The sequence below is a fragment of the Cnephaeus nilssonii genome (assembly GCF_951640355.1).
Source record: "Cnephaeus nilssonii genome assembly, chromosome: 8".
In the NCBI taxonomy this organism is placed as follows: Eukaryota; Metazoa; Chordata; class Mammalia; order Chiroptera; family Vespertilionidae; genus Cnephaeus; species Cnephaeus nilssonii.
Window position 1 is genome coordinate 24,360,807 of NC_137079.1, and position 15,834 is coordinate 24,376,640.

Consider the following 15,834-nt stretch of genomic DNA (forward strand, 5'->3'; position numbering starts at 1 on the left):
GACACACAATAAAAAATGAGCAGTTATTACCAATCATGGAAATTAAGTAATGAATTTAAATAATGCATACTTATTTCACCTTTTGGTTACTTGACTGAAGAACAGAGAATTTTAGTAGAACCATGAATAACCTTTTAATATTCATCATGCCTTAAGAGTCATGTAGTAGACTTCAAAAAAATTATCAGATTTTAGATAACCAGAAAGGCATTTTATTTTAAGATCAGCATAACTAATACTGATATACTAAATCTATTAATAGTCACATAATTTGGCAAAAAAATAAAAATACTAATTTTTATAGTATATAAAAGTCTCCAAATAAATGAGTGTGATGTATAACATGCATAACAACAAAACTAAATAATTGGGCTGTAAATATGTTAGTGAAATACTATATACAGAACTGCCTATTTAGAAATAGAGATTTTTTTGTTTTATTATTTGGTACATATGTATACATATTTTTGATAAATCACACTAATATGATTTAAGAAAATCATGAAAAAGAATATATATTTTACAAAGGCTAGCCTTATCCATTGTTTTATTTTTGCTTCATTTTACACATAGGGAAAACACAATCATTTGATTTTGTGTACAAGTATTGCATGTAAGGAATGCAAGCATAAGCATTCCATGGAAGAATAACTTAAGTAAGAACTGCCTGGTTAAAAAAACCTTTTCAAAATTAAAACTTTGCACTAACCTGCATATTAAGCCATCAAATGAAAGCTCTTTTCAAGTTAATTCCATGCCTTTCCACATGCGAACTCCACATTGATGGAGGGGAAAGTTTATACTTAACTTGTATTAACCTGCTTAGACATTACTCTTCTTCTACAGAAGAAAAAATTATGAGAATGTAAAGTTGTTTTCATGGGTTCACTTCATACTTGTGATATCTTTTTTCAGCCTGACACTGAAATTATAACCCCATACTGCGGGATTCACACAAATATATACACACATTTCATTTTTAGTGTTTCATTTAGTTTGTTTGACCAAAGAATTTTCTAAGAAGCAAACTGGCAATTGAAGAATTGATTTCTATTTGTTTTTCCATAACATCTTTTTATGTTCATGGGTGTGTCTGTATTTGTTTAGACCTGAGACATAGGTAGAAATCTGGCAGTATATATGACTAAAATAGGCAATTGTCTGCTACTAAGTATAGTGTAAATTTCTATGCCTTCTGCCCTCACTATAGTAATTCAGCTCTTGTAGCAGAAGGCTATGATGTGAACTCTTCATATTGCCAAGAACTTCACCACCAATAGCTGCTTCCAGAGGAGAAAGTGGTTTTATAACCGAATGTGACCCATAAAGACCTTTAAAACTTCAGCCAGCCTTGGGGAAATAAAGCACAGGGAGCAAATAGGCTTCCCTGAGCTCCTGTGCTCAGCTGGCCCTGTGGGCGGGGCCGTCAGTGGTGGGAGGGGTCATCAGTGGTGGGCGGGGCCGAGCAGTCTCAGACTCCATCCTCCTGGCCCAGAACTCAGGCCCCTGCACATGCGCGAGACGCCTCAGTTATGCCACCAACTGCCTGCACTGTGGCGAGGGTCACCTGGCTCGCAATGCTGTTTCTCTTGCTGACCATCTCAGGCCTAGGCAGGTTGACCTTCGCAGACCATTGTAAGTGGGGGAACCTGCGCCTTAGGAGGGCTGCCCAGCACAGTGTCCCTGGGGGAGGCGAGTGTCTCCCTTCTTGCTCCAGATCCCAGGGCCAGGCTGGGGGTCCCCAGTCATGCTGTCAGAGCTGCCTATTTTCAGGGTCCTGCTGAGCTTGGTGGTTGGAGGGCTCAGAGCAGGCCTAGGGCAGTTGGCCCTCACTTACCTGACTCTGCACTGGCAGGAGAGAGCGCCCTGCTGCTGGGGCGGTGGGGACCTAGAGAGCCTGGATGGGATCCTGAGACCAGCACTGCCTCACCCAGTCAGGGTTGAGGTCAGCAAGTCCCAGGTCTCTGGACAGTGGTACAGCAATAATCTCCCATGAGAGGGGCCTCTTCCTGGAGTTGCACAATGTGTGTGTGTGTGTTGGGACATGGAAGTTCAGAGTGACATGGTAGGAAAGGACAAATAAATGAAGATGAAGGATGCTACACCCTGGGAATGCTCACTTATGTTTGTGTTACTGCAGACTCTGAAATATCACATCTGCAAATTACAGTGCCACAGAAGTTCGGAACCAATGATTTCGATGTTTCAGAAACGCAAGTAATGAAGAAATCACTTTATAAAAAATGTTTTATTTTTACTGAACTGCGTGACTCAAGTTAATTCATGAATACCCCTTTGTGAAATTTTGTGTTCTAATTAATGTATTTAAGAGTCATTTTATCTGAATGAGAACAAGTGTTTGATAGCTTTAATTTCTTGAGAGATATATGAACATTATGAAATTATAAAGGTACTCGGTAATATGACAGGAATCCAAGGATTGCAACCTCAGTGGCAGGGCCAGAGAGGAGCATGAATTGCCAACTGAAAAACTATTAGACACTGCGGCAGGTTTTACAGACTGAATGGTCTATCTGACTGTCTCACTTTATGGCATCCCGTTCCTCCCACCCCCCAAATTCCAGTGACTATGGGTTTCTAAAAGCTATTACACCAAAAACATAAGTATCCCGAGAGGTTAAAAATCATAGGAGAGTATAACACATACTGGGATAATGGGAACAAAAAGAAAACATGAGTATCCACAAGAACGGCATAAAAAGAAAGGAAAGCATTTAGTACACCCAAACACACTTAATACACACACTCAACACACCCAACATTATGATGGGTAAGCATTTTTAAATATTCAGTTCACTAAGCCCATTTAATAATTATAAATTTGTAAAACTTTGGTAAGCGCCCTTAGCATATTCTATATTATCCCTTCAATCAGGAATTCAACCAGGAGTTCAACAAGAAGTTTGACCAGGGGTATGAGCCAGCCAGCCACCTGCCCATGGCCCCTCCCCCAGCTGGCCCCACCCCGATCGCCTCCCCCACCTGTGCATAAATTCATGCACCACCTCTAGTGTAAAATAAAATCTTGTAACAGTAGGGGGAGAAATTTTCAAATTCATTTTCATAGTGAGTCCAAAAAATGTTTTCCTCTAAACATAATACCCTCTAAATCCATCCATGTTGTTGCAAATGGTAAGATTTCATTCCTTTTAATGGCCACATAATATTCCATTACATATAGTATGTGCCACATCTTTATCCATTTGTCTATCAATGGAAACTTAGGTTGCTGCCATATCTTGGCTATTATGAATAAGGCTACAAAGACAAATACCATATTACTTCACTTATATGTGGGATCTAAAGAACAAAATAAATGAAGAAATAAAACATAAACAGACTCATAAATACAGAGAACAAACTGATGGTTGCCAGTTATAAGGGAGGTTGAGGGGAGGCTGGGTGACAATGGTGAAGGTATTAAGAAATACAAATTGGTTCTTACAACATAGTCATGGGCATATAAAATACAGCATAAGGAATATAGTCAAAAATATCATAGTAACTATGTATGCTGCCAAGTGGGTACCAGACTTATCCAGGGGATCACTTCCTAAATTATATACATATGTAATCACCATGGTGCACACCTGGAACTAATATAATATTGAATATCAACTTTAATTGAAAACTAATAATTGAGAGAAAAGAGAGAAAGACGTGTTGTTGTTGTTGTTTTCAGATGGTGGTGGACAAATCATAAAGATACAAAGAATACCTGAAAACCAAAAATAAATATTTTATTTAATGGAAATATTTTAATTGAAAGATCCCACTGAATGAATGCACTGGTTTCCCCTTTCTGCTATTGGTGAGGACTCATTAGACCCCACAGTGTATCACACATGAGGCCTTTTAAGGGCAAAGCATCTGGTGCAGCAGGAGAAAGAGAATTCAGGCAAATATCAGGATCCAAGAAACATCCACAGTCAGCTCCTCATGAACCCAATCTCTGCTCCTGAAACATGCTGAGTCTCTGGTATGGAATAACAGACCTGGGGGAGGAACTTTGCCTTGAGAGACTACTCCTTACAAAGCTTCCAGTCACCAGGAAGCCAAGCCAGCCCTGTCTAGATAGGTAGGGAAACACAAAGGAAGCTAACTTTGGCCAGGGAAGTTTGGTACCCTAAACTGTGCATTACAAATCTCACAGTCCTTTTGACTAAGAGTCAGACACATTCAGGCTTGAGGCATCCCCAGAAATAAAGGCAGAAATTTGCTAATCCTGCTGTAAATCAGGTCTGTCTCCACAGTAATTAATGCATATGCTTCTTAAGAATATACAGGTGATTCAACAAAATTGACAAGAGCACGTTAAAGATTTAAAAATCAAACACAGTATAAAACTCACTATATGGTCACAATTTAAAATTTATCAAAAAGACTGAAATACGTAATTTAAAAATACACATGTATATCATTCATGAATTGAGGAAGATATCATCTATATATATAAAAACCTAAGCGACCTTTAAAACTGGTTGAGGGAAGCAGGCATGACCCATGAAAAAATCTGGAGCTGGGGGGAGGGGGCATCTTATTAAATGTGGACTGTCCCTGAAAGTTGTGAGGCAAATCCTGAAGAGAACAGCAGGTGAAAGACTGTGAGCAGGCAGTGCTTCTACTAACAGTTATGGCTACGCCCTTTCACCTTAAAAGGGGCCTGCATTATATTCCTTGAATTTTCCATGTATCTGTGATAGAAACTACAAAGGAGAAAAAAAGATAATAAAATTCAAGTTTCTTCAAGGTTCCTTAGCATTTCTAAATGTAATCATTTTAAATTAAATTTGATCATGATATGTAATAAATGCCAGTGACTAATGCTTTTAATTTGAAATCGATTTAGACTCCTTGAATTTTTGTCATACAGTCTGTGATTAAAGAGAGATAGCAATATACGTCTATATGTCTATACTAGAAGCCCGGTGCACGAAATTTGTGCACGGCGGGGGGTTGTCCCTCAGCCCAGCCTGTACCCTCTCCAATTTGGGACTCCTGGAGGGATGTCCGACTGCCCTCTCACAATCCAGGACTGCTGGCTCCCAACTGCTTGCCTGCCTGCCTTCCTGATTGCCCCTAACCGCTTCTGCCTGCCAGCCTGATCACCCCTAACCACTCCGCTGCCAGCCTGGTTGATGCTTAACTGCTCCCCTGCCAGCCTGTTTGCCCCCAACTTCCCTCCTCTGCAAGCCTGGTCACCCCTAACTGCCCTCTCCTGCAGGGTTGATCACCTCCAACTGCCCTCCCTTGCAGGCCTGGTCCCTCACAACTGCCCTCCCTTGCAGGCCGGGTGCCTCCCAACTGCCCTCTCCTGCTGGCCATCTTGTGGTGGCCATCTTGTGTCCACATGGGGGCAGGATCTTTGACCACATGGGGGCAGCTATATTGTGTGTTGCAGTGATGATCAATCTGTATATTACTCTTTTATTAGATAGGATAGAGGCCTGGTGCACGGGTGGGGGCCAGCTGGTTTGCCCTGAAGGGTGTCACAGATAAGGGTGGGGGTTCCCTTGGGTGTGGGGCGGCCTGAGCGAGGGGCCTGTGGTGGTTTGCAGGCTGGCCACGCCCCCTGGCAACCCAAGGGGAGGCCCTGGTATCTGGAATTTATTTTCCTTCTACAATTGAAACTTTGTAGCCTGGGGCGGCAGCCATTTCTGTGGCAGTTAATTCACCTTCTACAATTGAAACTTTGTAGCCTTAAGCGGGTGAGCCCGGCCAGGATGTGCGGAAAGCTTTGCTTCCCCTGTTGCCGCTGGCAACCCTGGCCTGCTCTCTCAAGCTCCATACTGCCGCCATTTGTTTGAATTTGTTTACCTTCTATAATTGAAACTTTGTAGCTTGAGTGGAGGCTTAGGCCTGCAACAGCTATGGAAAGCTTGGCTTGCTCTGTTACCTGGGAAACCTTGCTCTCTGTGGCTGTAGCCATCTTGGATTGGGGTTAATTTGCATACTCGCCCTGATTGGCTGGTGGGCGTGGCTTATGTAGCGGAGTGATGGTTAATTTGCATATTACCATTTTATTAGAGAGGATAATTTTGACACATGCATGATACAATCTTGGTTTACATTTTTAAAAAGTATGTCTTTGGTTTGAAGAATTTCACATTTTTAATTATTTCTTTCTCTTTGAAAGGTCATTTATACCATCCAGATTAACAGGAAAACATACACTCTCCATCTCAAAAAACAGTACGTGGCCATTCTTTTTTCATATAGTTGTTTCTAGTTTCTTTAATTTGTATAGTCACTACCTTAAATTGTGAGTAAACAAAACCATGAATATTACACTTGTTTAACAAGTTATATCTTCTTCATGAGTCATGTAAGACTAGAATTTCAGTCTTGATTTTGAGATTTGAAATTTAATTTTCAAGCCAAATTATAATTAAATGATTTCAATATTAAGGCATGTTAGATAGATTAAGATTACTCTGTGTAACTCTTTAAAATGCAACTACAATTGTAAGAATTAAGGGTATGAATTTATTTAACTATGTTTAGCTTCTTTTGTCTTCTCGTTATTTTAAATATTTACATGATTTTAAGAACTTTACTTGACATTCTAGAATATTTTTCTCAATTTTAATATATTTTTAATGTCTTAAGTATTCTGTTTTTTATCTTCACTCTAGGAAATCAATATTAATAACTTTGTGTGTACTTTTGCCAATTTTATATTTATATTTCATTCTTCTATTAAATAAAACCTACCCACAATTTTGTTTTTATGAGAGTGGAAATAAGGTATTACTACTGACAGGTCTTATTGATTAATGGTGCTTATTTCCTTGCTCTTTATGTACAGTATTTTCCGACATATAAGACGACTGGGCGCATAAGATTTTTATGGGTTAAAAAGTCATCTTATACGCCGGAAAATATGGTAAATATTTTTCCCAAGTGATCATGAAAATGGATTATATTTTAGATTTGTCACTACTGTATTTTCCGGCATATAAGATGACTTTTTAACCCAGGAAAACCTTATATGCCCAGTCGTCTTATACGCCAAAAAATATGGTATTTCATAACTCATCCTTCAATAGATAACATTTAACAGTATGTAATATATATATTAGTAAAGAAAAATGTAGGGTTTAACAACCCTTTTAATTTGTTTTTAAATATTTTTAAGGATTGAAAGTGTTTAAACTTTGTAATTTCTAGTAGGAAAACATCATCTGAATGAATACCATAAGGGCAAACCACTGCAAAATGTTACAGCTGCATTTGGGGCAGAGGGGTAGGGATTTTCTTCAAAGCACCCCAGCTTTTGTCATGAGAAGTCAGAGGTACACTGGTTTGTATTATTGTGACATCCATTGGGTGATCCAAGTTGCTTTTCCTTCAGCAAGGGCTTTATTTGTCAGAAGGGTATTATGCTTGACTTCAAATTTGGCTGATAATTTAGTCATGAGATTCATAACCTTTGGGTTGCTCTGATATTTTGACACTAGAGGCCCGGTACGCGAAATTCATGCATTGGGGGGGGGGGGGGGCAGGCGAGGAGGGGAGTGATGGTCCCCTCCACCCAGCCTGCACCCTCTCCAATCCAGGACCCCTCAGGGGATGTCCGACTGCCGGTTTAGGCCTGATCCCATCGGGCCTATCCTAACCACTCACCTGCCTGCCAGGCTGATTACCCCTAACTGCCTCTGCCTGCTGGCCTGATCACCCCTCACTGCCCCCCTGCCAGCCCAATCACCCGCAACTGCCTCTGCCTGCTGGCCTGATCGCCCCCAACTGCCAATCCACCAGCCTGGTTGCCCCAACTGCCATCCTGATGGCCTGGTTGCCCCACGCAGCCTGCTGCTCCATCAGTTGGTCACCCCTCACTAACCACCCTGCTGGCCGGGTCACTCAATGCAGCCTGCTGCTTGGTCATTTGGTTGCCCCTCACTAAACCCCCTGCCAGCCTGGTTGCCCCACACAGCCTGTTCGGTCATCCATTCGGTTGCGATGGTCACTTAGGCTTTTATATAGATAGATATTTGCTGGTTTCTGAGCCACATCCTAGAAGGCCACTATAACTTCTGGATCCTGCATGGCTTCAAGAACATCTGGATCACTAAGTATTTCATTGAGCCCAGTCATTCCTGCCATTCCCGGCATGCCTCCTCCCATTCCAGGCATTCCTCCAGGAAAATTACCAGGAATTCCCCCAGGAAAGCCACCTGGAAAAGAGCCATACTGTGCTCCTGATTGTCTTCTGGCTTCTCCCTCCCTCTGGGCTTTCTCATGTCCTTCCCGAGCCTTCTTAACCCTTTCCATTCTTTCTTTGATCTCTTGTTCTTCCCGTTTCCACTAACACTTTCTCTGATGTCCTGCAATTTTCTGGGCCCTTGGTTGAACTTCTTTCAGCATCGCACTAGCATCTTCATCATAATCCAACTTTCATGCAAGGGCAAGATCACGGGCTGCTTCTTCCCAGAGGCCTGGAAGTCTGTGTGCTTTCCCTCACCACTTGTAAGGCTGAGCTGAATCAGGATTTATTCAATAGTTCTGTCACAGTCTCAGATGGCAGCATTTGGCTTCTGTAAATTGATGTAGACACTGGCTCTCTTGGCATACAGAATGGCCAAATGAGGATTCAGCTTGATGGCATCTGTGAAAAAGTCTATGGCTTTCTGTTGTTCACCATCATTTAGGGCATCATGGCAGCCACTTTTTTTTTTTATCATTTGCCTGATCCATCATCTCGTCAGTTATCTCTACATTTTCATCTCCCATTTCTTGAGGGCATCAGTGTCTGGTTCAATCACACCCTCATTGTTGATTTCTAGATCACTTTCCTCACTTGATGGTTCATCTGTCTTTTTGTCTTCCTCCACCTTCTTACTATCTGTTTTTCCTCCTTATTTTCTTCTGATTTAGTTTTATAAGTAGCAGGTGGTATTTTACTTCCCATTCTCTCCACCCACTCCCTCAGGAAGCACATTTCCTTGGTGTGCAGAATGCTTGGGTCTTGATTACACATTTTTAGGAAGGCCCAGAGTTCCCTCACTTTGCAGGGGTCCATGGTGGGGAAGTGGGGCAGGTGGTGGGCACAGTGAAGGAGGTGGTGGCAGGGTTGCAGGAACAGGCACTACCTTGGCCTGACTGTGTGTAAGGGGGCGGCAGCCGCGAGGCCAAGAGTATGTAATCTTATCTAATAATAGAGTAAAATGTAAATTACCATCACTCCGCTACGCCCACGATTGGGCGGTGGGAGGCTGGGGGGCGGGACTCGGGGTGGCCTATCCGGCCATTGAGAGGCACGGATCCGCTGCCACTGAGGGGGGCGGTACTCCTGCCCCCTGCGACTCTCAACGGCCAGATCTAGGCCAGATCCCCGGCCGCTGAGGGGGCCTGCGCGGACACCCAGCTGTGCCTCTCAACGGCAGGGTAGCCAGGTGTCCGCGGCAGCCCCCCTCAGCGGCCGTTGAGAGGAGCAGGGGGTGGGAGTCCCGCCCCCTGTGCCTCTTAACAGCAGGGTAGCCCCCCTCAGCGTCCACGGACCATCAAAAGCATGGGAGCTGGGTGCCTGTCCGCTCAGGCACCCAGCTCCCCGCGATCAAAAGCAAAAGCGTGGCAGCTGGATGCCTTTCCGCTCAGACACCAGGCCTTTCAGAAGCCTCCGCCGCGCTGGAGGCTTCTGAAAGGCCTGGTGAACTAGCGGACAGGCACCCAGCTCCCCGTGATCAAAAGCAAAAGCGTGTAGGGGACCCTACACTTGCATGATTCAATCATGCACTGGGCCTCTAGTATTGATAGATAAGGAAGTTATTTCCAGAAATTGTCATTTGTTTATTGAGTCCTGCAACAAACATTCTTGTATATATATCTATAATAATAAAAGCATAATATGCTAATCAGACCAGCCGTTCTTCCAGATGACCTTCCAGATGAAGCCTGGGTCCTGGGGGCCAGAGGGAAGTGGGTGCTGGTAGAAGGGGAAAGGAAGGCCTACTCTTGCATGAATTTAGTGCATTGAGCCTCTAGTTTTTATTTAATATAGATTTTGTTTGGTAGCCTTGATATCAAGAAATAGGTTTCTGGGTCAAGAGTATGAATAATAATGACAATAGTGATGATAATAATAAAAACAACAAAAGTAACTGGCATTTATTGAACACATAACATTTGCTGGGGATATTTCTAAGCAATTTTCATGTAGTATCTGATTTAATATTCACATTTTATAGTAAATTAAGACTTTGAGAAACATTGCCATTGTCTTTCTGAAAAGATGATAGCAATTTAGATTTACAAAAGTCCGCATGATGTGCTAAAATATTCTATTTCATCATAACATCAGTTTGTATTTCCCTAAAAAGTTACTCTTATTTGCATTTATCTGTATGAGGCTTGCCTATTCATATATTCCTCTCATTATTTATTATTTTAATACACTTTATTTTTTAGAGCAGTTTTAGGTTTATAGCAAAATTGACTGGAATGCACAGAGATTTCCCATAAGCACCTTACCCCACATATGTATTATCAACAACCCCCATCAAAATGATATACTATATAATAAAAGGTTGAATGCTAAGTGTCCGGTTGTCTGGTTGTCCGTTCAACCAATCAAAGCGTAATATGCTAATGATATGCTAAGGCCTCTCAACCGCTCACTATGACATGCACTGACCACCAAGGGGCAGAAAGTCGACTAGTCCACCAGTCGCTATGATGTGCACTGACCACCAGGAGGCAGCAGCTCCGAGCGGTAAGTTAGCTTGCTTCTGGGGCCCGCCAGATTGGGACTGAGCGAGATGGGCAGGACATGCCCTGGGTCCCTCCCTCAGTCCCTCCCCAGCTGGCCAACCTCCTGCATCCTTCCCTGGCCCCAATCGTGCACTGGTGGGGTCCCTCACCCTGATCTGTGCCCTCCCGCAATCCAGGACCTCTCGGGGGATGTTAGAGAGCTGATTTGGCCCAATGGCGGAACAACTGGTCTCTATGATATTCACTGACCACTAGGGAGCAGATGCTCTATGCAGGAGCTGCCCCTGGTGGTCAGTGCGCTCCCATAGGGGGAGTGCCACTCAGACAGAAGCTGGGCTCATGGTTGGCGAGTGCCACGGTGGTGGCAGGAGCCTCTCCTGCTTCCGTGGCAGCACTAAGGATGTTCGACTGCTGGCTTACGTCCATCCACCTTGGGGAGTGGGCCTAAGCCATCAGTCAGACCCCTCCCCCCAAATGCATGAATTTCGTGCACTGGACCTCTAGTATTGTTATAACTGATTATCTGAATCCACACATCATTACAACCCAAAGTCCATAATTTATATTAGATCAATATTTTATGCCTTTTTTTTTTGAATGATAAAAGATGAAATGGATATTTCTGAGAATAATTTAAACAAATAGTAACAGACATGGAAGTGTCATGTGTACACTATTTAAAATGAAATATATTGTCCATGGCTGGTAATAGTGAAATGTGTTATTTCCTTACCCAGTTCTATTTCTCTTACTCCTCAGTGCTAATCACAGTTACAATAATGGCAATATTCTTCTGTCATATTTTCAGTCATTTATGTCTAGAGGTCAATGAGAATCATAATGTTTTGAGCAATTCTTAATAGATGTAATGAGTCAATACTATATGTTCCAACAACATATATATTAATATGGTGCACCACAAAAGTGTACCCAGAACTTTACCTTTTCCTGTATCTTCACTCTTTGCCATATAACTAACTGCGTGACTATCATCAAGAGATGGAATAAATACATTTCCATTAGCCCTCTCCCCTCCCCCCCCCACTATCCAGCCCTTGAATCTGAATTCACTTATGCAAGGCCAAATTCATGATGTGTGGTGCCTCAGGACCTTTGGTTAGAAGGGCCCTGTATTTGGTTTAATACAGGGCCCTTCCAGTGTTGCTGTCCTGAGATTCTTAATAGTTTTAGACAAGAAGCCTCACATCTTCATTTTTTACTTTGCACCCCACACTTATATAGACGATTTGATTTCTTTGGCCAAAATATTATTACCTGACTTGATTCAAACAGAGGCTTGAAAAAGCTCTAATGCCTTTCTGCTTTCTATCCTGTTTGTCTGCCATCCTCATGAGAATATGCATAGGCTAGCATGCTGAAAGGTAGATACATGTGGACTACAGCCAAGGTGTCCTAATCATTCCTAAATATGGCTAATCCAGTACCATATATCAAGCGTGGCCAATTAGCAGAACTTCCATGGCTACCCACATGTGACAGAGAAGTATGAGCAATAGATATGTGTTCTGTTGTATGTGGTTGTGGTTTTGAGGTTGTTTATTATACAACATTTTACATAATGTTACTTTTCTGAGACTCATATTGCTCTATGCCAAATCAGTTTACTTTAAATATACATACAGCCTTCAAATGAATATTTCTCATTTATTAATTACCCACCCATTATTTATAGCAAGGAAAGCTGTACTGTGGATATCCCTAGCCATAACTTCCTGGGCACCAGTGAAATTGATGGGTAATAAATAAGAAATTTCTCATTGCCAAATATTTACTTCAAAGAATTATACAAGTTTCCACTCACACCAACAATTCAAATGTATTCCTGTACACTACATTGCCAACAAAATGAGTATCTTTACTCATTTATTTTGTTAACCAATGGATAAGAAATATTGTTGTATTAATATGCACTTCACTGCTTCTTAATAACATATAGTATTGTTCAAATGTTTACTGACCATTCTAATTGAACTAGAGGCCCGGTGCACAAAATTCGTGCATGGAGGAGGGGATGTCCCTCAGCCCAGCCTGCACCCTCTGTAATCTGGGACCCCTCGAGGGATGTCCGACTGCCCGTTTAAGCCCCATCCAGGTAGGATTGGGCCTAAATGGGCAGTCGGACATCCCTCTCACAATCCAGGACTGCTGGCTCCCAACTGCTCATCTGCCTGACTTCCTCATTGCCCCTAACTGCTTCTGCCAGCCAGCTTGATCACCCCCTAACCACTCCTCTGCCAGCCTGATTGATGCCTAACTGCTCCCCTGCCAGCCTGTTTGCCCCTAATTGCCCTCCCCTGCAGGCCTGGTCACCCCTAACTGCCCTCCCCTGCAGGCTTGATTGCCCCCAACTGCCCACCCTTGCAGGACTGGTCCCTCCAAACTTCCCTCCCCTGCTGGCCTGATCTGCCCTATCCTACCCTCCTAGGATCACCCCCTAACCACTTGATCACCCCCTAACCACTCCTCTGCCAGCATGATTGATGCCTAACTGCTTCCCTGCCAGCCTGTTTGCCCCTAACTGCCCTCCCTTGCAGGCCTGGTCCCTCCTTACTACCCTTCCTTGAAGGCGTGGTCCCTCCCTACTGCCCTCCCCTGCAGGCCTGATCCCTCCCAACTGCCCTCCCTTGCAGACCTGGTCCCTCCCAAGTGCCCACCCCTGATGGCCATCTTGTGGTGGCCATCTTGTGTCCACATGGGGGAAGCCATCTTTGACCACATGAGGGCAGCCATCTTGTGTGTTGGAGTGATGGTCAATTTGCATATTACTCTTTTATTAGATAGGAAAGAGGCCTGGTGCACGGGTGGGGGCCAGCTGGTTTGCCCTGAGGGTTTCCCAGATCAGGGTGGGGGTTCCCTTGGGGCATGGGGCGGCCTGGGTGAGGGGCCTGTGGTGGTTTTCAGGCTGGCCACGCCCCCCGGTGAGTCAAGCGGAGGCCCTGGTATCTGGGATTTATTTATCTTCTATAATTGAAACTTTGTAGCCTTGAGCAGAGCCAAGTCTCCTGATCGCTCCCTGGCCTCAGCCATTTTTGTTGAGATTTATTTATCTTCTATAATTGAAACTTTGTAGCCTTGAGTGGAGGTCTGCGCTGGCCAGTGTGTGTAGGAAGTTTGGCTTCCTCCATTGCCTGGGAAACCCAAGCCTTCTGCTAGCTCCTTGGCCGCAGCCCTCTTGGTTGGGTTAATTTGCATACTCACTCCTGATTGGCTGGTGGGGGTGGCTTGGGGTGTAGTGGAGGTACAGTCAATTTGCATATTACTCTTTTATTAGGCTGGCCTCTCCCAAGATTTTGTTTTTTTCTTTTGGATTTTTATTATTTTTTAAAAATTTTTTATTAGGGTGTTATATGTGTACATATCTTACCATTGTCCCCCCTACCCCACTCCCATATATGCCCTCATCCCCCAGAGCTTTGTGTCCATTGGTTATGCTTATATGCATGCATATAAGTCCTTTGGTTGATCTCTTATCTCCTCCACCTCTCCCTAATGGATTTTTATTTTTACTCATGTGTCTTTGGTATTTATTTTCAATCTGTGCCTTGTCATTCTGCTTTTCTTTCTTATCCTATATAATAAAGAGGTAATATGCAAATTGACCATCACACCCTCATAAGATGGTCGCCCCCATGTGGGCACAAGATGGCTGACAGAGGAGGGCAGGTGTGGGCGACCAGGCCAGCAGAGGAGGGCAGTTGGGGGCAATCAGGCCAGCAGGAGAGGGCATTTATGGGTGACTGGACCGGCAGGGGACGGCAGTTAGGGGTTACCAGGCCTGCAGGGGAGGGCATTGGGGGGAGACCAGACCTGCAGTGGAGAGCAGTTAGGGGAGACCAGGCCAGCAGGGGAGGGAAGTTAGGGGCAACAAGGCCGGCATGGGAGAGCACTTTGGGCCGACTGGGCCGACAGGGGACGGCAGTTGGGGGTGATCAGACCAGCAGGGAAGCAGTTAGGCGTCTATCAGGCTGGCAGGGGAGTGGTTAGGGGGTGATCAGGCAGGCAGGCAGAAGTGGTTAGGGGCAATCAGGCAGGCAGGAAGGTAAGCAGTTGGAAGCCAGCAGTCACGGATTGTGAGAGGGGGCCCAGGTTGGAGAGGGTGCAGGCTGAGCTGAGGCACCCCCCTCCAGTGCACAAATTTCATGCACCAGGCCTCTAGTTTTCTATAATCAGATTTTGGGAACTTTGGTTTACTATAGCGATTACCCCTTTATCTGTTCTATATGTTGCACATATGCCACCCTATTGATTGTCTTCTTACTGTCTTTGTGGGATTTATTGATACAAAATTAAATTTTATCATCATCATATTTTTATTTTCCTTTCTAGGTCCTCAGATTCCTCTCTTGTGCCTCTCACATCTAAATTTATTTCATAATATTACTTTAGTATTTTTAAAATTCTACTTACATTTAAGATGTAAATCTAGTGCTTTCAGTTATTTAAATGTCTTGCATTTTTCAAGTTTTATTACTGTTTCTTTTTTTTTTTTTCCTGTTGCAATTTTATTATAACTCAGATATTGTTCAGGAAAATACTTTGACATTATATTCTTCAGACAGAATATGCAGATGGAATATCTGCAGAAGTCCCCTTTGTTTTCCTAATTGAGTAACTGGGCAATGTGTAGAATCTGTGAGTCTTATTCTTTTGCTATAAATTCTTGCGATTTGATAGAGTCCATTTGGTAGAGTGAATTTTCCAGTAGTTGTTTGTGTCTATGGTTTTATATTAATTGTCCCTGATTTATTATAACTCCCTTAAATTTTTATTTTACTGTTCAGTCCCCACACATTATTTTTCCCAGGTACTTGAACCTGAATCAGCCCAGGCCATTCAGAGTTTTCCCTTAAGAATGTATATAAAATGTGAACTGATAAATATCTGTTTTTCTCAGAGGATCTCTCTAGTTTTGTTATTTGACTGGAGAAAAAGGAAAGGTTATCAGGAACGAGAGACAACAAAGCAGACCCAGAAAGAGAGTTCCTGTTGACTGAAAGTACCCTGTGAGTGCTCTAGTCCTCTCAATTCTGGCCTTGAAATGCCTTTTGGTGTTTGGCATCCTTGAGAAAGTCCGGTCTCCCA

General features: G+C 43.3%; 1 protein-coding gene and 1 pseudogene across 2 annotated transcripts in view; one reads left to right on the forward strand and one right to left on the reverse strand.

The window, feature by feature from the left end:
• Positions 1–3,429: 3,429 nt before the first annotated feature.
• The window catches only part of LOC307104493 (A disintegrin and metallopeptidase domain 3-like), a gene marked incomplete at both ends in the record, with an annotated part of 100,290 nt that continues 87,885 nt past the window's right edge, over positions 3,430–15,834 (forward strand). The window contains 2 exons of the mRNA XM_079779379.1: positions 3,430–3,438; positions 6,158–6,213. Of these exons, the coding sequence (XP_079635505.1) occupies positions 3,430–3,438; positions 6,158–6,213 (65 nt within the window). The remainder of the gene's footprint in view (positions 3,439–6,157; positions 6,214–15,834) is intronic.
• Positions 6,256–9,043, reverse strand: LOC307104419 (hsc70-interacting protein-like; annotated as a pseudogene). Its single transcript has 2 exons — positions 7,956–9,043; positions 6,256–6,275 (listed from the first exon to the last, which is right to left on the reverse strand). The product of its transcript is annotated as a hsc70-interacting protein-like (transcript).